This window comes from Pseudonaja textilis, chromosome 1 (assembly GCF_049901715.1).
Source record: "Pseudonaja textilis isolate UNSWEBS1 chromosome 1, rPseTex1.2, whole genome shotgun sequence".
Classification (NCBI taxonomy): Eukaryota; Metazoa; Chordata; class Lepidosauria; order Squamata; family Elapidae; genus Pseudonaja; species Pseudonaja textilis.
In genome coordinates this window covers 21,279,615-21,301,785 of record NC_141990.1, presented here as the reverse complement: position 1 = coordinate 21,301,785, position 22,171 = coordinate 21,279,615, and the positions used below count along the sequence as shown (strand labels likewise).

General features: G+C 39.7%; 1 protein-coding gene across 1 annotated transcript in view; it reads left to right on the top strand.

Moving 5' to 3' along the window:
• RNF43 (ring finger protein 43) overlaps positions 1–20,189 on the top strand; it is a 45,319-nt gene extending 25,130 nt beyond the window's left edge. The window contains exons 3-9 of the mRNA XM_026708517.2: positions 1,645–1,719; positions 5,356–5,487; positions 7,671–7,772; positions 9,049–9,204; positions 10,067–10,169; positions 12,863–14,293; positions 16,518–20,189. Of these exons, the coding sequence (XP_026564302.1) occupies positions 1,645–1,719; positions 5,356–5,487; positions 7,671–7,772; positions 9,049–9,204; positions 10,067–10,169; positions 12,863–14,293; positions 16,518–16,561 (2,043 nt within the window). The 3' untranslated portion in view covers positions 16,562–20,189. The remainder of the gene's footprint in view (positions 1–1,644; positions 1,720–5,355; positions 5,488–7,670; positions 7,773–9,048; positions 9,205–10,066; positions 10,170–12,862; positions 14,294–16,517) is intronic.
• Positions 20,190–22,171: the final 1,982 nt, after the last annotated feature.

The following is a 22,171-nucleotide window of genomic DNA, read 5'->3' as shown; positions in this document are numbered from 1 at the left end:
GCATCCCCATGGTCAAGTGATTTATATTCGGATGCTTGACAATTGACTCACATTCATGACAGTTGCAGTGTCCCAGGGTCGTGTGATCGCTTTTTGCAACCTTCTGACAAGTCAAAGGGGAAGCCAGATTCACTTAACAAATGGGTTACTAACTTATCAACTGCAGTGATTCAGTTAACAAATGTGACAAGAGAGTCATAAAATGGAGCAAAACTCATTTAACAAATGTCTCACTTAGCAATATAAATTTTGGGCTCAATTGTGGTTGTAAGTTGAGGACTACCTGCACTACAAATCACACACTTTGTGGCCATTTCTTTCTTTTCAATTGTGATATTGTACAACTCTAAATCTAGGCATCCTCCTTTCCCCAAACTGGGATTGTGTTCTGTGAAAATGTGTGTAAATAAATACATGCATTGTTTAGAAGTGCAGAACAACCTTTTATGAAGTGTGGGTCTCCCAAGTTCAGTAGCTTGCTTTCCAATAGCCTGCTTTCCAGTTATTTCAGTTTGTACTGAGTTACACAGGCAACTCAGTACAAACCAGCCTTCTTTTCCCACAGACGGGGACCACAGAATAAACGTGCAATCTAGCAGTACAATCAACACTGGAAGTTTTTAAAGAGATGTTGGATAACTATTTGTCTGAAGTGGTGTAGGGACTAGGCAGGGAGTTGGACTAGAAGACCTCAAAGGTCCCTTCCAACTCTGTTATACTATTCTATTCTAGTCCCAAAGGTACTTTTTCAAGAGGCAACTGAACTTGCCGGTTTTTCTCTGAAGACATTTCACTTCTCATCAAAGAAGTTTCTTCAGCTCTGACTGGAGGGTGGGGATTGGAAGGATTTACACTCCTTGAAGACAGCTGGTCATTTGCATTCTTTTAGAGAGTAGTTAAAATTGGAGGTTTATCTGTGTCATCAGGGTCACCAGTGATGCAAATGGGTGAGGAGCCTTCTTGGAACTGTTGAAAGGATTGTGGTAGACTGGAGATAAATGAAGTCCCTATCCATCCCACTGTGTTGAGAGAAGGCTGTTCAGTTTTGACATAGATGACCTCTTTGACCCCTCTTTCAAACCAGTGGTCCTCTCTTTCCTAATTGTGGACTTGGCTGTCTTCAAAATAGCGGCCTTTGTCTTTTAAATGCAGCTGGACTGCTGAATCTAGTCCTGATGGGTTTGTTCTCCTATGTTGTGCCTTGTGTTTATGAAGCGATTGTTTTGTTTCCCCAATGTAGAGATCTGCACATGGCTCACTGCATTGTACTGCATATATCAGGTTGCTCAGTTTGTATCTGGTATTTTATCCTCGGGGTGAACAAGTTTCTGCCTTAGTGTATTTTTAGGTGTGAAGTGTGCACGTATGTTGTTTTATGTATGTATGTTGTGTTGTCCATCCAGTCAGAGCCGAAGAAGCTTCTTGGATGAGAAGCGAAACGTCTTCAAAAAAAACCCAGAAAGTCCAGTTGCCTCTTGGGAAAAAAAAGCACCTTTGGGACAACCATGACCAGGATAACTGAGAAATCTCCATAGATGTCCAATCTAGTAACTGAGGTGGATAACAAAGGATGAGAGGTGCTAAGTGGTCACAATGGTTCAGTTATTCACCTATATTCTCTTGAATTCTTTCCTCTCTTTGCAGGCAAAACTGGCAGGCGAGAGGGGAGCTCGGGCTGTTCTTTTTGACATTACAGATGACCAGAGTGCTGCTGACCAGGTAAGGAGGTTCTGAAGAAAAGAGGAAATGTTCCTTTCTTGTTTTAACCGATTTGCTTTTAAAAAGAAGCGAGGCCAGCACTTCCTTCTCTCACTCCCCTCTTTTAAAATATTTCTGAATATTTTCCAATTTGCTAGTTAGAGGACTTGACAAAAGCAATGACCTTCAGATGTGCTGTTATGAATTGGGACAGTTGATAAGTAGGTGGGCAAACAGAAATCCCAGAATCTCATTTGAGCTGACTACGCGCAGCCTGGTTCTCTTGTCTCTTCATCCCTGGTAGCCCTGTTTCCTCAGACTGCATGCCCCTGTTGTGGGGGAATTGTCAGGTCCATTTCTTTTCATACATGTGAAGCATGTTGGTCACCAGCACAGAAATGCATATGAGAAAAGGGCAACTAAGCTTCTGGGAGAAAAGACAGCACTGTTAATATTCCCTTATTTTGGCTTTTAGGTGACTCCCTTTTCTCCTATGTCAGGTGACCTGTAAAAACAAAAATATTGTAGCTGTCCTTTCATGTGATCTACAGATTTTCCCATCTGGGCCAGGTAGCCTCATATTTCCTCATGTTAGACCTACCATTCTGCCATAATGAAACATGGAAAAATGGATGCTAGGGCAATGCTTGGGTTTTTTTAAGGGAAAGTGGATATGATCCAATTATTCTTTGGAATTCAATTCTATCACTCTACATCCACAAATATTTCACCCCTGAAACGGAATACTAGGAAAACAGTATTCAGAGATTTCTTTTGGTACCTCTTGATGGTGTAGATTTCAGTGTGTTTTCTAATCTCGGAGCTAGAAATGATCTAATTGTTGATAACCAAGGACATTTTGCAATCCTGTTCAAAAAAAGTAACAGTCTGTCTTTACAGTGAAGCTAATCAGATTTAATTATTTATCAAATTTATAAGGTGACTGGGTAGCACACAATAATATTACAGCTTCTGATTGCTTTATCAGAGTCTGTAAGGACCTATTCCCTACTTGGAGTTAAACATGGAACAAACTTGTTGTGATAATGTCTTTTTATTGTCCCCCATGACATTGTCTTCATCTTATCCCTGGTCCATGAAAGAGAATGCCTTAAGTCATACAATCATGGTGTTTAAGTGTTGGAGGAGATTTTTTAGATTATCTGGTCTAACTCTTTTCCTTGTCTTGTAGTTTTGAAGACTGAATATTTGCCTCTGCAAATACAGTTTTAAATCCACATATTTTGTGATGATGCTTGCTTTTGTTCTTGTCTCCCTAATTCATATTGGGTTAACAAGATAGAAACTTCCACTAAGTGTGATTACAATAATCGGTATGGCAAAAAAGCACCCACGCTTTAAAATAAATATGTGCAGGAAAACCGAAAGACAAAGAGCAAGACTTAATACAGATAAGGAGTGCCTTGTGGCAATTAGAGTGGTGAAATGTGCTTATTTCTTCATCCTTATTGCACCTGCAGTTTACTGACCAGCAACCCTGTTTTAAGTGATTCAGTCCCTTTTGGATGAAGTGAAGTTGGGGATCCAATTCATTGTGAGAATTACATTGAGCATCGGATAGACAAAGTTGCTTGAATCTTCTTAGAATTATCCTGATTTGAGTTGTGCTGCCCAGTTATCTGGGCTGAATTTGATTCAGTTACTTCTAAAGAAATGGACATGGTCCTTGGAATGTTACCTGTGTTAGATCCATGTCCCTCCTGGCTGGTTAAAGCCTCCTAAGAGGTGACATGTAATTGGACTCAAGCAATGGTAAATATCTCCTTGTAGGAGGCAATGGTTCCACCTGCCTTAAAAGAGGTAGTAGTCTGCCCCTCGTTAAGAGAGCATCACTGTACCCAGTTGTACTGGACAATTTTCATCCAATATCTAAACAGGGAAGGTTTATTTATTTATTTAAAAAGTTTATATAGCTGCCTATCTTCTTACAAACTCTGACCAACTCCCAATCAAGGTTGTTGAGGAAGTAGTAGAGATACAGCTTCAAATGTCTTTGGAGGAAGTGGATTTAGAAGAACTGGACTCATTGAAGTTGGGGTTCAAGCTATATGTAGCACTGAGATGGCATTGATCATGTTTGCAGATGGCCTCTGTTGGGCTTGGGATCGGGGTAATGTGCCCATGTTGGCCCATCTTAATCTTTCAGTAGCTTTTGATACCATCAGTTGTGATGTGCTGGGAGGTAGGAGGCATTGTAAACAGTGGTTCTCCTTTCCCCAATTCCAGTTGGGGTTGATAGGAGGGAAAGGTCCAGCCCTAGGCCATCTGCTTTTCAGCTGCCACAGGGCTTGATTCGCTCCTGGGTCCTATTTCATGTCTATATGAAACCACTGCATATGGTTTGGTATAGGGTGGAGTTTCATCAGTATGCTGATGCCACTCAGTTGTACATTTATGTCTCAGGCTGTCCAAGTGATGCTATTGAAGCGCTTGCATTTTCCCAATGCCTGGAGGCTATGTAGGTCTGAATGGGGAAGAACCAGCTTCATTTCAACCTTGACAACCCTGAGTGGCTGTGTGTTCTAGAACTCCCCATACCTGGCAGTTTTCCACAGCTAACTCTGAATGGGGTTACATTTCCTCAATTAGAGTTCATTTGCAATCTTAGGGTCTTCATGGTCTGGCAGCTTATACCTAAGGAGCAGATAGCCAGGAGGGCTTTCACACAAAATGTTCTTGTGCACCAGTTGCACCCATTCCTGGATTGGAGGCACTTCTCATTGTCATATTAATCACTCTCGCATATTGACTGTTGCAACACATTCTTCATGGAGCTGCCTTCAGAAGTATTTACAAGCATCAGTTGGTCCAGAATGCAGTGGCACATGCAGAATTGCATGCACCATGACACACCCACATAACGCACAGCTGTGTGCTCTGCAGTGACTCCAGCAGGCTTTTGGTTGCATTTCAAGAGGCTAGTTATCTCTTTTAATGTGATGCATGGCATGGGGCCAGAGTAATTGAGGGATCACCTCTCCCCAACCGTTTCTGCCTGACCTACTAGATCTGGTAGAATGGGCATATTCCTGGAGCTTCAGTGAGGCAATTTCACCTGGTGGATCTTAGGAAGCAAGTCTTCTCTGTCATGGTGCCTGCCATATAGAACATCTTTGCCCCAATATATGGATGACCCATAACCTTACTAACTCTTCTTTCAGGCATTCGGGCTGATAGTTCTGAAGATCCAGTGTCAATGTATAGGATGGGTATCCTAATATATTATTGAGGAAACATTGACCAGTGGTGTGTGGGGGGTTGCTTGTTACAACTGTTGATATTTTGCATTTTATGTTTGCTGTCCAGAGTTTCATTGGATTAATGAATTAATTAAACAAACTCAATGTATGAGGGCTCACTAGCTAAATCAGAAAGGAGTACCATTTGGATTTCAAGGCAGCTTGATGGTCTCATCTGGTTAGTAGGATTGTCTTCTTATGTTAAGCAAGCAGCTTTCTGGTCAATACCATATGACTCAATGAGATTTTAAGATAGTCATCACCCCAGTAGAGATGAGACATGAATCCAATCTTTGCTGAAACACGCTAAAGAAATGATTTCCAGGTTTTCGCCAAGCCAAATGAGCGTTCTGTAGAATGGTCCAGAGAGCCTTATTCATATTCCATCTCTCCACAGTTGAGGAAGCCTCAAGAGCTAAGTTATCCTGTTGTTCTGATCTGGGGCCACAATGCTGAACTTCTCATGAGAGTAGTGAACAATAACCGTGAAGCCCATGTGAAGATTGAGGTGAAGGAAATGCCAGCTTGGGTAAGTAAGCACCTGAGTTTTTTCTTCCCTGGATTCATATTGAAAATCTGAAGTCACCATAATGTTTATTGCGTACCTATACTTTAACTAGCCCCAGTTTTTTCCATTTTATCATAGACAACTTACAGCAATTAGCCATGGTTCTATCTCTGCTGCATTTTTTTCTCCTCTTTAGCCTAAGACAACTTTTCTCAAATTAATTCCCCTTCCAGATGTGTTTGGCTATAACACAATCCCTCTCCAGCCAACTTAGATGTAAGGAACTGCTGACTGGGGAAGTTTAGCCACGGGATATTTGTGATATTTATGCTGCTGATTTTCATATTTTTCTATTCATCCTTTCTTCATACCTTGGCTAAATTTGGCTGTTCTCAAGGAAGTTTCTATTTATTTTATCTATCTATGATCTTCTTTTACCTGCACCTCGGTTATTTCCAACTTAAGCTATTTTTTTGTTTTTACTTTCAAAGCTGCCAAAAGAAGCCACTAATCCTATCACTGTGGAGATCTGCATTGTGAAGAAGTTTGATCCGTTCTTCCTCCTTTTTTCCCCCGTTGCTTTCAACTATTATTTGCTTCTTTGGCTAATGGTCCTGGGTTTTCCACTTGTTGAATGCCTTTATTCTCTGCTTTGGCCATTTACTTTTGAAGCAAAACAGAAATGTAACAGAAATTGTTTCTTGCTCTTTTTCTTGGAAATATTATTTATTTTTAAAAAAAAACAGTTTTTGCCAAATTTGCACATCTCCGTGATTTTTATATAGACAGTCCTCAACTTACGATCACAATTGAGCCCCAGAATTTATGTTTGTAAGTGAGAAATGTGTTAAATACAAGTTTTGCCCCATTTTACTACTATTCTTGCCTCATAAGTGAATCACTGCAGTTGTTAAATTAGTAACACAGTTGTTAAGTGACTCCGGCTTCTCCATTGATTTTGCTTGTCAGAATGTCACGAAAGATAATCACGTGACCCCGGGACAATGCAACCATCATAAATATGAACCAGTTGCCAAGCATCCAAACATAAATGGGGATGCTGCCATGGTCGTAAGTAGGACAAATGGTCATAGGTCACGTTTTTCAGTGCTGTTGTAACTTCAAACAGACACTGAACAAACTGTTGCAAGTCAACGACTACCTGTATTATCCTCATGTTTTTTTCAATCCCAGTTTTCGTGATTTTTTTTTTCTTGCTGCTATATCAGAAATGTTTCTTTTGATTAATTCTTCTCAATTTTTCTTAACACTTTTAGGTGAGCTAAAACCCTAAACTTTGATTCCTTCACTTAATGTAATAATTCCACCTATCCAGTCTGGCTCAATAGCATATTGGTTGCAGACCTGTTGCAGTCATCTTTTTGCCTCATGTCCCGTTCTCTGTATGCGTTGTCTTAGTTGTCTTTCATCTTCGACGCCTATCAGTCTAGCTTTAAAGCTTCTTACTCTGGAGAACCACTCAGTCCTATCTTAATAGTCTTTTCTTTGTTAATGTGTGAGCTTTTATTGCATTCTTGTTTAGTTATAGTACTATCAGATTTTTTTCCCCTGTAGTAAATCTGTTGATTAGAAGTAGAATTTGTTCTTAATAGTTTTCATTCCTATTTCTTTATTTGTTCCTTTTGTACTCAGATTTCTCATTCTTTATCCTTTCTGTTTTCTGCTGATATCCCTCATATTTCTAGCCTTAATCCCTCTTTATATTTTTATAATTCCTTCTCAGGTAGTTTTTTTTTCCTATATCTGGAAGTTAAGTATTATTATTATTATGTTGATGATATGTATCTATGTTTGATATTTCTACATATTTCTGTTATTTTCTGCCTAATCATCACCATCTGAAACTTAATATTCTAATGTGGAATTTCTAGTTATTCCAGCTTAATCTAACCTTTTCTCCTTTACTTCTTTTTGCATTAGCAATATTTATGTCTCTTACTTTTCTCCTGCATGTTACCATGATATCGTTTGATTTCCTGCTCAAACAAATTATATCGTTTAATCAAATTATTGACTAAATTATAGAATAATGTAATACAGTATAAACCAGTGAATGACAAGGGTGTATAGAGATTTGAATCGACGCTTAATCACCACACTATTCTGATTTGTTTTGGCATATCATGTGAGGTTGCCTATTGGAATGAATGGCAGAGCTCTAATCTCTCGGGTCTTCCCAACAGCCAGAATATGATGTTTGGATACTCCTCACTGTTGTGGGTACCGTACTGGTCATTGTTGTAGTCTTCTTCGTTCGCACTCGTTGTCAGCCAAGCAGAAATCAGGTAAGAATTGTGTAGTAGTACTCCATCTGATATCGAGTGTTCTCAATCCTTCCAGAAAACGTTCCTCTCTCTGATAACATGATTAAGATTTTAATTAGTATTTCCTGGTCTTTGTATCCAACCTAAGTCCCCACAGAATTTGAACTATAGGTTTTAGATGTCAGACACATGTTTTACAGTGGCACCAAAAACTCACAAAGCACAAGAACTGGGTATTGTATCATTCCAAACCTGTAATAGTACAGGTAGTCCTCAACTTACTATCACAATTGAGTCCCAAAGTTATGGTGCTAAGTGAGAAATTTGTTAAGTGAGTTTTGCCCCATGTTACACGTTTTCTTGCCACATTAGTTAAGTGAACTGCTGCAGTTGTTAAATTAGTATCACGGTTGTTAAGTGAATCTGCTTTGCCCATTGACTTTGCTTGTCAGAAGGTCACAAAAGAGGATCCCGTAACTCCAGGTCACTGCAACCGTCACAAATGTGAGTCAGTTGTCAAGCGTCCAAATGTAAATCACGTGGGGATGCTGAAACCGCCGTAAGTGTGAAAAATAGTCACAAATCGCTTTTTTCAGTAGTGTTGTAACTTTAAACAGTCACTAAGTGAACCACTGTAAGTCGAGGACTACCTGTACTTTATTTAATATTGTACTTCAACTTGTATCATTCCATTTTTGGAAACTCTGAGCAGCAAGTTGTTTTATATCAGGCTTTTGGTACAGATGGACACAATTAAATTTTGATCTGATATAATCAAGATATACTAAAGAAGGATTTTATGGGAATTTTGAAGAAGTAGTTGCCTAGTGAGTTTAGCTATTCATGTATGCATGTATATACCATCCAACTCCCAACAACTCTGTAATATTTACTGTACAAGGAAAGCAAGATACGCTTCCTAATCTGGCTCAGCCTAGCTTCCCAGTAGCAGATTAAAGAATCGGGTTTTTTTTGTCTGCAACCTCCCAACCATATCTGCCGTACATTGTGCTGCTACAAGAGGATTCTCCTGAAATTCTCATGACTTTGTATGGGTGAGTCTCCATTGCCATTGCCCTAGCAATGGTTTAGCAGCACACTGTAAGAAGATACGGCTTCCTAAAAAAATCCCTGTATTAAGCAAGAGCGGTTTGATTGAACTAGGTTGACCCAAACCCCTTTAACTTGGTCGTCTATTTAAACTGCAAGGAAATGCTGACTGTTGTGACCCATGTCAGCTGTACAGGAAGTGAGGCCTTTGAAGTTTTTCTCCTTCTATATTCTCATCCTTCCTCAGACCAATGTGCAGGAAGCAACCATACAAGCAATCAACCGGATGGCCATACGGAGGTATCAAAACCCCCATCGGCATGCCCCAACGGGGGACTCCGTTAGCACCTGCAGTTCTCCTCCCATATGTGCAATCTGTTTGGAAGAATTTTGTGAGGGGCAGGTAAGCCTCCGTTTCTGGTTTGGGAGCTCTCACATAGATTCTCAGGTCAAATAAGCAGGCCCTTCAGAGACTGGTGAGTGAGAAGAATGCCAAAGCCTCCTGTTTTTAGAGCAAGGGGAAAACCAAGTCTAGCCAATCTGTGGATGAAGTGATTAAAACATGGCTCTTTACTTGTGCATTCAATATTCTAGAGTGCCTCAGTGTGCACTGTGGAATGTCTTGGATTATTTTGTGGGATCTAATTATTATTTTGAACTTCGTTGTACTCCATTCAGAGTCATGTTTTATAATATTGATGGCTATATAAACTTGAAAAATAAATCTAAAATGCATTTTAGTGCATTTTTCACATGGTGAAAACAACATCGCACTGCAAGTTCTGTCCCCTTTGGGTAGTATGATGATATAATGCATGTAGAAAACAGGCATATGTGTGCTATAAGGCTGGTTGGATCACCCTGGCCCCATCTGTGAACAGGAGAAGGAGCAATGTCAAAAAAAAACCCCTTTTAACTGTGAATTAATGCCTATTTTAATTCTTCCCAATCATTCAACTATCTTATTTTAATCTTTATAAATCATCATTTTGTAAAAAAAAAATTACCTATAGACTAGATTAAAAACACATGAAGCCTCAAATGAGTAGTGAGGTTTGAGAGACAGAGACATGTTTTTGCAAGACTTTGATTCTTAAACCTTATTACTTGTTTGAAGCTCAGGGATTTAACCACATTCCCATCAGACCTTTCCAGTGAGATAAGCCACAAGGTAACAGGAGACTGACCCACCCATATCAAGACTCTTCCTTCCTTTGAATCTAGAACACTGCCTTCTCATCCCATTGCCTTTTCCTATTTTGCAGGAACTACGGATCATCACCTGTTCCCATGAGTTCCATCGGCAGTGTGTGGACCCTTGGCTCCAGCAGCACCAAACATGTCCATTATGCATGTTCAACATTGTTGGTAAGATTGAGCAGAAACATCTCTGAGAGTAGTAGTTAAAAATCAGGCATGCTGGATCAGTCAGAAGACTACACAGTGTATGCCACTGGCAATCAAAGGCCTCTGGGAATTCCACAAACAGATGAAGGGCACAATACTCTTCTTCCACAGTTGTTCTCAAGACTCAGACTTCAGAATTCAGAGGTACTCTACCTAAGAGCATAAAGATTCTGAATTTTTTAACAAGAGATCTGTAGCCATTAACTCGGCTGTATTTGGTTGAATGAATCTCTAATTTCTTGGACTAGAAAGTGTAAGAGTAACTAAATGGGGCTGCCGTTGCAGATAATTTGGAGGCAACAGTTGGCGCAGAATACAGTAGTCAGGCTGCTATTGAGAGAAATACCAAATGTGATTTCTGTATTGATAGCCACTCAGGTTTGGATCCAATTCAAAGTGTCGGACATGACTTAGAAACCTTGCGTGGCTTGGCAGGGGGTTATCTTAGAGACTATATTATGCAATATGTGTTTACTGTTAGGACTTCTGAAGAAAATTCTGTTTAAGATGCAGTCTCTGCAAGATCAGAGAAAACCGTATACAAGAAAGCAGGTTTTTTTTTTTAGTTTTATTAGAATTTTTGAATAGAATGAAAGTATACACATTTGAAAGAAAAATAAGTGGGGGGGGGGGGAATAAAATATGAAAAAGAGAAAATCAAGGCAGGTCTTCTGTATGGCTGCCCTCGAATCGTAGAATGTATTGTCCCCCAGAATGACTCTGCTTGGCATTCCTGCTTGGCATTCCGGAAAGCAAGAAAACTTCTTTTTTTTTTAAAAAAAGATGGGCGTTCTATACTTAGTTAATGTCTTAACTAAAAGACTGAAAAGGCATCCTTAGTAAATCCCACAAGACACTTTTTTTTCTGCTGCCAAACAAGCTATATTAAATGGTCTATGTTCCTGAAGAGTTTGTGGAGGCAACTTCAAAAATATTAGTACCTTTGTATACCATTCCAAAAATCCTGTTTGCCAAGGTAAAGACAGGATATGACCTCATATCATAGACTATAAGCTGCCCCCCACCCCCCCACCCCGAAGTTGCCCTGGATTCTGGACTAACAAAATACTGAATAGGTGAATTACTTTAAATTCCTGAGCTTTGTAATCCAGTCATCAGGAAAATGAAACACCCACATTTTGCAATACCCACATTGTTCTGTCCATTTTGACAGTCTTCTTGTATGGCAGAGGAAGATGGTATTTCCCAGCAGCATTCAGATTATTTGAAGCCAAAGTATTTTCACTTAGCTTCTGTGTGAACTATGGTGTAAACTCTGCTAAATTATAGAAATTTTAATCTCTATATCTAAACTTCTCTATAAAACTACTATAGACTGATCTTCCTGAGTATTATATTTAAAAACTAAATTATTTCTATGAAGCAGATCCTGTAAATGGGTTATGTTATCTAGAATATTTATTTCAATGCTGTTTCAATGGTCATGGTGTTTATCATATTTCCCAAACAGCCTACTTCTTTTTTTACATATTAATCAACATGTAGGATTTTCATTTTCTGATATAAAGAATTCTCTGCTTTATCCTCAAAACCTTGCTTCACCTCACCCTCTGCAATTTTTACCTGTATAAACTCAGTCTTTCTGAAAGTGGTGAATCCTGAGAAAAGGCTTTTAAATAGATAAGCAACTTCATGTAACTTCCTATTACTTTCTTACGAGCTCTCTCTTGTGGGTCAGAAATAATTCTGGCTTTTAGCTGTACTTGGGCCTTAGACCTTTCACCATTTAGATGAGGGGATAATTCTTGCTTTCCTTGCCAGTTTCCATTTTCCAGTTAAGCAGTCAAAAGATAGTGGAAGATTGAGACTGCAAATTTAGCATCTCTCCATACCAAATGGGAAGTCAGTTTAACATAAGATTCCAATCACTAGATACAAGATCAGCATAGTAGTAGCATGATTCTGCAAAAACCTTTCTCTTGTTACACCATATTTGTTTTGGTTCTGAATCCCTCATGAATGTGTAGAAAAGACAGAAAAGGGACAGGATAAACCTAGATTGGGGTGCTCCAGGTTTTTTTTTTATTCTTTTCTAAAACTAAGAAAAAAGAAGGAAACAGCCGTCCAGCTTCCACAAATGAGGCTGAGAAACTAGTAAAATTAAATTTGTTCCCAATTTGATGAAGCAGTTTTGTTCTTTGCTGATCTGTCTGCTACCGCTTTATCAGGTATTTATTCAGGCACTGCTGCAGATTAACAGTGTTGTGGCATTTCCTGGTAGGGCTGGGAGAGACCCCTGGCTGAAATTGTGTGAGGCACTGCATATCAGTGCAGAATCATATTAAGATTGATGACCTAATGGTCTGACTCAGTATAAACTTTCATTTGTTTGTATTGCTATAGTGTTGAGTTCATACTGGAGGCTCCAGACACGTTGCGGTCAAACTGCTGCAATAGTTAGTTCATCAAGAAACAGATTGGCTGAAGAGAATCTGGCTGCCCAAGTTGAAGATGTTGGTCATTACCAGAACACAGTGAGGCCCTGCATTTTGCTTCCAAATGAGACATTGCAAACTCATTTAGATAAAAAGATGGCTGCTAGTCCTAGAGAAGAATTTTTTTAAATTACCATACTGCATGATTAGGATTCACAAAGGCTTAAGTCTCTGCTCAAAATTAATTTTCTTTTCCAGATCGGATTCCCCCTACTTTACCCAGGCAATCTCGTGAGGATCGACACAATTCTGGATCTAGACAGAGGCCTCATTTATTCCGGCAAGAACCAGGGCATGCCTTGTACCACTTCTCACAAACTGTCCCTCAAATGCCCTCCAGGAACTGCTCTTCAGTTGGCTCCCATGGCCAGCCTTTTTTCCACTCTCCTGAACTCTCCCAGTTGGATTTTGGAACTATGCATTACTTGCCTTATAGGCCAATTGGCCTTGAGCCTTGGTGTAGCCACCAAGCTCCTCTCAGCAGAAGCCTGTTACGTTCTCAGCATCACCTGGAGTCCCCAGTGTGCGAGCCAGCCCTGCCCCCTCATAGGCTGTGTCTGCTTCAACACCAGCCGTCTTGCCAAGGTCTCAGGGCTCAGATAAATCAGGCTGTTCCTTTACACCGAGGACTTCGCCATGGGAGGCATCACCATCACCACAGTAGTGGTTCTGCGGAGAGTTATCTTACAGAACCCAGTGGATACCTTCCTGATGGCCCTGGTAGTGACTCCAGTTCAGGTCCTTGCCATGGCAGCTCCAGTGACTCCATGTTGAATTGCACTGACATCAGTCTTCAGGCTATCCATGGCAGTTGCTCTACTTTTCATAGCTCCCTGAGCAGTGATTATGATCCGTTCACCTTCTGTGGTTCAGAGAAGTTGACCACAGAAAACAAACAAGATTCTTCTTCATCTGGGAAGGATTCGCAACTTCAGTCAGTAGACTCAATGGTAACAAGTAGAGCACAACTAGCCAGTAAACATGTCCACTATCATCACCATCACCACAGGCATCACCATTATGGGCAGAAACCTTCCAACTGTCCAAGTGGCAGATCAAACCAAGAGTCTAACTTACGCAAGATGAAATATTCCAGGACAAAGGTAGGGTCACAAAACATCTCGGTTCCAAAAAGGAAAGAGAAAATGCAACTGCTAGATCTTTCTAGGCAAGGACACACTGAACTGTATTTGGCAGATGGGTCTGACATTAACATGACAGCCAGTAGCCAAGCTGGATCTATTGGACTGTGGGGTACTCAGAAACACCATGCGCAAATCCATCCAAGTAGAAGGAGATGGAAGTGTCCTCTGGAGACGTCACCTGAGGACTCCAGCACAACCCTGGAATGCAGAATTGCTAGCCATCCTGGTGGTTCTTCTAGAAACCAGGGTTCCTCAGAAATTCAACCTCTTTTAGTAGGTGGTCCTCCTGCACATAATTTTGCAGCCTTGCCGGGGGTATCAAAATGCCTAACTCCATGTTTTACCATGGAAAGCCAGGAAAAAAGGGACACGCTGGGACAATTGGATTGTGAACCCATGTTTCCAGAAGAATGTTCAGACATGGATGCAACAAGAAGCAGCACAAGCTCTTACCTCAATAATAGAATTCTGCAAAATCTTCAGGGTAAGTTTGAACCTTTCGAGTCTCATATATCTTTATTTTCCAGGGTCATTTCATCTCTATTTTCCATCTGCAGTATGTAGACTCAGTACTTTTGAACATCTTGTAATGCCTGCCTCTAAAATGTATGTCAAGCTGCCCTCATAGAATTCTGGGAATAGAAGTTAGTTTGTTAGTGGCCTTTAATACAATCCTGGTTTTAGAGGACTGTATTCAACATAATACGAATGGGATGGGAGCTTTTGATCAAAGATGCCAACCCCTTCAGTTTATGGGAACTCAAGCATGATGTGTTTTACTCATTCTGCACGTTCTCTCTAGGAATCAGCACTTAAACTTCCACTCCGATGACAATACCTTTGAGTATTGCAAAATGGAAAGCTTATTATTAAAGCATTATTTGGTAAAGGAAGCATACTCTGGTGATCTGGTTATAGGAGTCGCATCTATATTGGCTGGGCATTGGACTAAATGATTTACAAAGTAGCTTCCAACTCAATTGTGCTATTGAGCTATTTTGCCCCTGCTGTGAACTTACTGTTTGCATAAAATTTATCTTGTATGTTTATCTTTTTGTATAAAGTGGCTTGCAATAGAGGTAGTGCTTGATTTACATCTGGCCTAATCACCATTCACAATCACAGCACCCTCAGAACTTCCCACTATTGTAAAACATTGCATTGCCTCTCCTCCCAGTCACATGACTGCATTTGGCAAACTGTTGGCATTCATGAGCTGATGCCAAGTGCCCTGGAATCATGTGATTGCTATTTGCACTCTCTTCTGCTAGTTTCCTCAGAACATCAATGGGGAAGCCAGGAGGAAACATTGCGAGTGGAGAGGACATTGGATTTGAGCTCCGTTTCCCCAGCATGCCAAGGGAATTCCCCTCCTCTCGGTGCACTGGAGGAATGGACTTCAAAGCTGGTGAAAATGCTATTGACTGCCGGTATTCTGAAAAGCTCAGAATGCTGCCGTTTGGTAGTGTTTTAGCAAGCATCATTGTCTCCATCCCTTCAGAGGGAAAAATGCTAGCAAACACCAGGATTCTGAGCCTTTCAGAATATTATTTCCTAGCACTTTAGTGAACACTATTGTCTTTTCCTTTCTGGAGGGCAAAATGTTAGTGAACATCAGCATTCTGAGTCTTGCAGAGCAGTAATATTGGCTAGGGTTTTCTTTTTGCCAGATTTGAGGCCATTCGTTCAATGTGCTGAGAGATTACCTCATCCAGCTCTGATTAACAACTCACACAGTCGCTTAAATATTGCAACTGGGAGAGCTGGGATTGCAGTCACTAGACAAAATGATCACCTGCATCTTAATGATTCCAATAAAGGAGAATATTTATAACTCAGGGTTGAAATGAGGGGTCTTTGGTGTTCTTTGAGCTTGCTTGTTTTCTTGCAAATGTTTCATTACCCTAACCATTCACTAACAATGATGATGTTACCTAGTTAGGGTAATGAAATGCTTTCAAGAAAACAAGTAAGCTCAGAGAGCCCCAAGGACCCCTGTTTAATGATTGCCTGACTCAGGGACCGAGATTCTGGGCTCAATTGTGGTCACAAGTGCAGAACTACCTGTTTATTATAAATATATAACAAAGAAGAAAACATATATCCAGTATGCAATATAAATTTAAATATCAACATTTGGTAGGTCTAGCTATCTGTCAAAAGCAATGACAAAAGTGTTATAATTTGTGGGTGGTTTTATGGTAATGAGAGATATTCAGAAACAAGGAATTTGTCAAAACAGTTTTAAATACTGGGTATAATTTACTGCTGTCTCAAAAATGGGTGGATAGATTTGAAACTGAATGACTGAATGGCCCTAAAGCTCGGAAACCATGACAAACTTTATGGCTATTCAGAATCCAACTTACCTCTGAGAATGATGACAGCTTTACAATTGGAAAGAGAAGGAATAACCCTAATATTGCCAATTTCAAAAAGTTTATGACTTTGAATTGTGCCTGAAAATGTATTGAAATATGCCATAAATGCATTCTCTTTGTTGAATTTTCTATTTATAAAATGAGAACAGGCTTGACATTACTGTAATGCCATGTCTTCAGTGTTCATTGTAAGAACAAATCTAATGAAGATGTAATGTCACTTAAAGGTTTATTTAAGTCTCAGTATCAGTTTAGGTTGCAGTTGATCAACATAAAAGGAGATCCATTTTCTCAATCTAGTTGCTTGGTGTGTTTTTTTAATTACAGGATCTACAGAAGATATCCCCAATGTGTATGAACATTCAGTTTGATGTGAGGTGAACTTTATCAGACAGCCTAAGAGAAGAGACCAGAAACTCAGTGAGAATGTGCTTTCTTACAAACTCTTCATGCCTCTTTTGTTGGCTTACTGAATTTTCTGTCCAGACAATTCAACCCACAAGTGGTCACCTGCCTGTCAGAACTATAAGCTGCCAATGTCACTTGCATTGTTTTGGGAAGCTGCCATCTTGAAGACTTGTTCATTTAGGAGGATCTTTACTGTTCATATTGTTCCTTAAGGAGAGTGGAGTGAAATCATTTAAAATTTCTAAGGGAAAAAAGAGCCACCACCAAGTTCACTTACATTTGCTTTTTACATTTGCAAAATAGAATGCAGGAACAACCCTACACTTTCCCCCAATTCCAAGAGCGTGTATGATATTCAGGTTGAAATTAGACAGAGGAATCATTCCATTCTTTTCCTGCTATTTTTTTCTTCCGATGTGCCTATCAGTCTTGGTTCAAGAGGAATGTAGTATGCAAGATCCAAATTCTCTTCCCCATCCTCAGCAACATAGGAATGTTGTTAATGCTCAATTTGCCAAAATATCTAGAAGGGGCATATCTCCTTCCCTTCTGAATACTGTCTGCTACATCAGATAACAGCATGGGAGAATTCCAAATCTGCTTCATGTGAATTACAGCTATTGGCTGTACCAGCTGAAATGCCTGATCCTTGAGGAGCAAAAAGACCAAATAGCACCAATTGATTGTTATTTGATTTCTACCATTTAGAAAACTGAATTGAAATATGGCAGATAGGAATATTTCAGGATGCCATAAACTAACAACATCTGTTAACTACAGTATAAAACTCAGTTCTCCATACAACTTTCAGCCCTAGATTAATACTGATATGGAGGGAAGAGATTTTCAGAGGCTGGATTTGGACCAAGAATCTCTGTGCCTAGCTTCTCAAAATTGTCAAAAAATAAACTACCTCCCCCCCGCACAAGCCCCCAAAGGGATTCTCAGACATTTCCAGGTGTCTTTGCCATGATAGGGCCAAGATTTCCATTTTTCTCGGAGTAGCCCTAATCAAAGATTTAAACCCTTCTCTTTAATCCTCACATCCAGCACTCTCCACAACATATCCCACAATATTATTTTCTCTTCTTCCTCCTTCCTCCTCCTCCTCCTCAGTATCCAATTGTGAATAGGTAACAATTCCCATCTGAAGACAGTCATGCTGCACTTTACATGTTGAAGACAAAGAGCTGAAGTTTGTGAAATTAGAGTTAATATGTCCAAGTATCTTTTTTTCTCTTTGCTCTGAGTGAATACAGGCAAGCGGTTTGGTAACTGGCATGTCTAAAACACCTCATCCTGAGGCATAATTGAATAGCAATACTGTGATGTTGCTTATTGATAAATGTAATCTGTAGTCAAACAGGAAGCTTTGGGATACTAGTATGGTACTGTTGTGAATGTGGCAAATTAGAGATGTAGCTAAGGATATTTTTCTGATTTAAAATACTCTGGCATTTTAGGTACATCTATGCACTGATTTAAATTTGACTGAGAATAATCAGCATGCTTACCAAACTAATAGTCCTGCATTCTCTGGGGAGAAACTGTATCAGTTGAATTGGCATAAAGAGTGATACAAATCTTTACTTTAGATATACTCAGAATCTCACTGACTATACAAGACCATTAACTCCTGAAGCATTGCAAACATTCATCCTTTGGGAAAGATTTTGAACGGGACATAAAATGAAAATGATTTATGATTAAAATGATTCCTTTCTAAAGAACCCACCAAAGGTTAAACAGAGATTCCAGGCTTTTTGTGATGTGAGCAAGGAAACCAAGAGGCGTGTACTTATTACTGTCGCTTTCCTCATAATGCATTGCAACTAATGAAAGAGGACCAAGTTGGCCAGGGATGTATCTTTAAAATGTTTTTAGGATTAATGGAAATGCAAAATATATACTTGGAGTTTATTATTTTTATTCATTTCATATTTGATAAAATAATGTAAGGAAAATATTGATCAGGTTATGTGCATCTGTGATATTAATGAATTGGAGGTACAAAGAGGGAGAAGATGGAGAGCTTGTTTGGCATGCAAAAAGTAACAAAATTCAAACCATAGCATTTCCAGGATGAGCTGAGTATGGTCCCTGATCTATAGTGCTTTCCAAGATTTAAATCAGAATTGCTGAGCTATCTGGGCTTGATAGTATGGTAGTGTGTCTGGAAATTCTGGTGATTATAATCCTACGCCATCTGGAGAATATTAGGTTGAGGAACTATTATAGGTGATATTGATGAGATTAGATCAGTGATTAATGCAGGTTAAAAAAAAAGGCTGAAAATTCACAGAAATTGCTGACAGATACATCTTTTGATGAATAGTCATCCCAAAATTGGATGTGAACTTAGAGACATATTCATGGATAAAGAAGGTTCATGGCATGTAGGTGCTAGAAAGCTGTAAATGCAAGAAAACATTTTATGCAAAATAAGGAATTCGGTCCTAAAATGTATTAAAAAGCACCACAGGTAAGAAAGCATTGTATCATAGGATAAAGACTTACATTGCTTTGGAAAAGATTTATGTTCCCCTTGGGTACAGAACAGGAACAGAGTGACCAGAAGATCTTTTCATAAAGGAGTGCCCCAAGTCACAGGTTGTGTGTTCTACGGAGTTACCACTGCCTTATTGGTGAAGTTTGATGGGATGTTTTCCACCATACTGCACAACAGGAAGAGCATCCTACATTCACAATGATTTTTTTCCCAAGCCCCCCAAAAAAAAGCCCACCACCAACAACAACAACCCAAATCCAAGAAAATTACACAGAAAAAAGCCCTGTCCCATTATCTCATTCTCACTGATTTCAAGACATGGACCCAGCCCCTCTCTCACACTTCAAAGTTACACATTCAGGGGAAAGTACTAGTCTTTTCAGGTCAATACACAATTTCTTGTATGCTAGGAGTACTTCAAATGGAGCAATTTAGTGGCAACTATAAGAGAGACTAGAAAAACTGGAATTAACCTTGCTGTATTTTTAGACTGGAAAATGTTTCAGGAGCAAAAATAGCGCTCATTTAGATGTTCTGAAACCTGTCAAAAACATCTGAAGACTAGGCACCAGTTTGGCTGTAGTTCTGTTTCAGTTGGAGTCAAAGCACAAGCCATAGAAAGGATGAAAAAACTTACTCCACAGGGAAACAGTGAGTCAGTGAGAACACATTGAATAGTTCTTTTCCTTTCAGCACCTTTGCCTTCAAATTTCGTCTGCTGCAGTTGTTCTGCTCCTTCCTCCTGGCAACCTCAGACCCTTTGAAATGTGAATAAGGAATTTATTTTTATACTTTGTAATTAATTTTTTGAATCTACTTTTCAGGCACTTGGGTACTTTTATAAACCAAAAGGGAAAAATTATGTTTATGTATATACATATGCAAAACCAAATATTTATGTCTAAGAGAGATCGTTTGAATATGGGGACATGCTCAAATTTATTTATTTTGCTAATATATTTATCCACGTGTAAAGCTGTTCATGTGGCTGTTTTTTTTTTTTCCTGTATAAAATCATGGGTGCCTATGTTCAAGAGATGCCTCTTCCTGTTTATTTGTCAGAAATAAATTTTTTTAAAATATCTACCAGTATATGTTGGCTTGTAATGTACAAAAGAATTAATACTGGAAGGAATTTGGGGTATGGTTTGGATGGGTTTCCTTTAGTACTTCCTAGATTGTACAGGAACAGTCCTAGCCTTTGCTTGTTTCTTGAAAAGCAAGTTTGTGACAGGAGGAGACAGCAGCAAAACAGCATAATCCATGAGGTTGCCCCATTCCTATCATCAGGATATACAGGTGAAACTCGAAAAATTAGAATATCGTGCAAAAGTTCATTTATTTCAGTAATGCAACTTAAAAGGTGAAACTAATATATGAGATGGACTCATTACATGCAAAGCAAGATAGTTCAAGCGTGAGTTGTCATAATTGTGATGATTATGGCTTACAGCTCATGGAAACCCCAAATCTACAATCTCAGAAAATTAGACTATTACATGCAACCAATAAAACAAGGATTGTACATAGAACAATATTGGACCTCTGAAAAGTAGAAGCATGCATATGTACTCAGTACTTGGTTTGGGCCCTTTTTGCAGCAATTACTGCCTCAATGTGGCGTGGCATGGAAGCTATCAGCCTGTGGCACTGCTGAGGTGTTATGGAAGGCCAGGATATTCCAAAAGTGGCCTTCAGCTCTTCTGCATTGTTCAGTCTCATGTCTCGCATCTTTCTCTTGGCAATGCCCCATACATTCTCTATGGGGTTCAGGTCAGGCAAATTTGCTGGCCAATCACGCACAGTAATCCCACGGTCATTGAACCAGGTTTTAGTGCTTTTGGCAGTGTGGACAGGTGCCAAGTCCTGCTGGAAACTGAAGTTAGCATCCCCATAAAGCTCGTCTGTGGAAGGAAGCATGAGGTGCTCCAAAATCTGGTAGACGGCTGTGTGGACTTAATTAAGCACAGTGGACCAACACCAGCAGATGACATGGCTCCCCAAATCAACACAGACTGTGGAAACTTCACACTGGACTTCAATCCTCTTGCAGTGTGTGCCTCTCCATTCTTCCTCCAGACTCTCGGTCCTTGGTTTCCAAATGAGATGCAAAACTTGCTCCCACCAGAAAAGAGGACTTTGGACCACTGAGCAACAGACTAGGTCTGTTTTTCTTTAGCCCAGGTAAGACGCTTCTGACATTGTTTGTTGTTCAGGAGTGGCTTGACAAGAAGAATACGACATTTGAAGCCCATGTCCAGGATCCATCTGTGTGTGGTAGCTCTTGATGCACTGACTCCAGCCTCAGTCCACTCCTTGTGAAAGTCCCCAACACTTTTGAATGGCCTTTTCCTGACAATCCTCTCCAGGCTGCAGTCATCCCTGCTGCTTATGCACCTTTTTCTTCCACACTTTTCCCTCCCACATAACTTTCTATTAATGTGCTTTGATACAGCACTTTGGGAACATCCAACTTCTTTTGCAATTACCTTTTGAGGCTTTCCCTCCTTATGGAGAGTGTCAAGGATGGTTTTCTGCACAACTGTCAGGTCAGCAGTCTTTCCCATGATTGTGATTCCTACTGAACCAGACTGAGAGACCATTTAAAGGCTCAGGGACCCTTTGCAGGTGTTATGGCTTAATTAGCTGATTAGAGTGGGACACTTTGAGCCTAGAATATTGAACCTTTTCACAATATTCTAATTTTCTGAGATTGTGGATTTGGGGTTTTCATGAGCTGTAAGCCATGATCATCACAATTATGACAAATCATGGTTTGAACTATCTTTGCATGTAATGAGTCTATCTCATAAATTAGGTTCACCTTTTAAGTTGTGTTACTGAAATAAATGAACTTTTGCACGATATTCTAATTTTTCGAGTTTCACCTGTATATGAAGTTTCCCATACATTGCATGGTATGGTCAAAATCAGTTGGTAATCCTGATCATCTACTTGAATCAGGTTCTCATTTTGTTCCTTCTCCACAGTTATTATGTGGGAATGCACTGGTGATCAACTCTTATTTTGAAAGTTTGGAGTCTGGCAGGTTTTAATGAGGAGA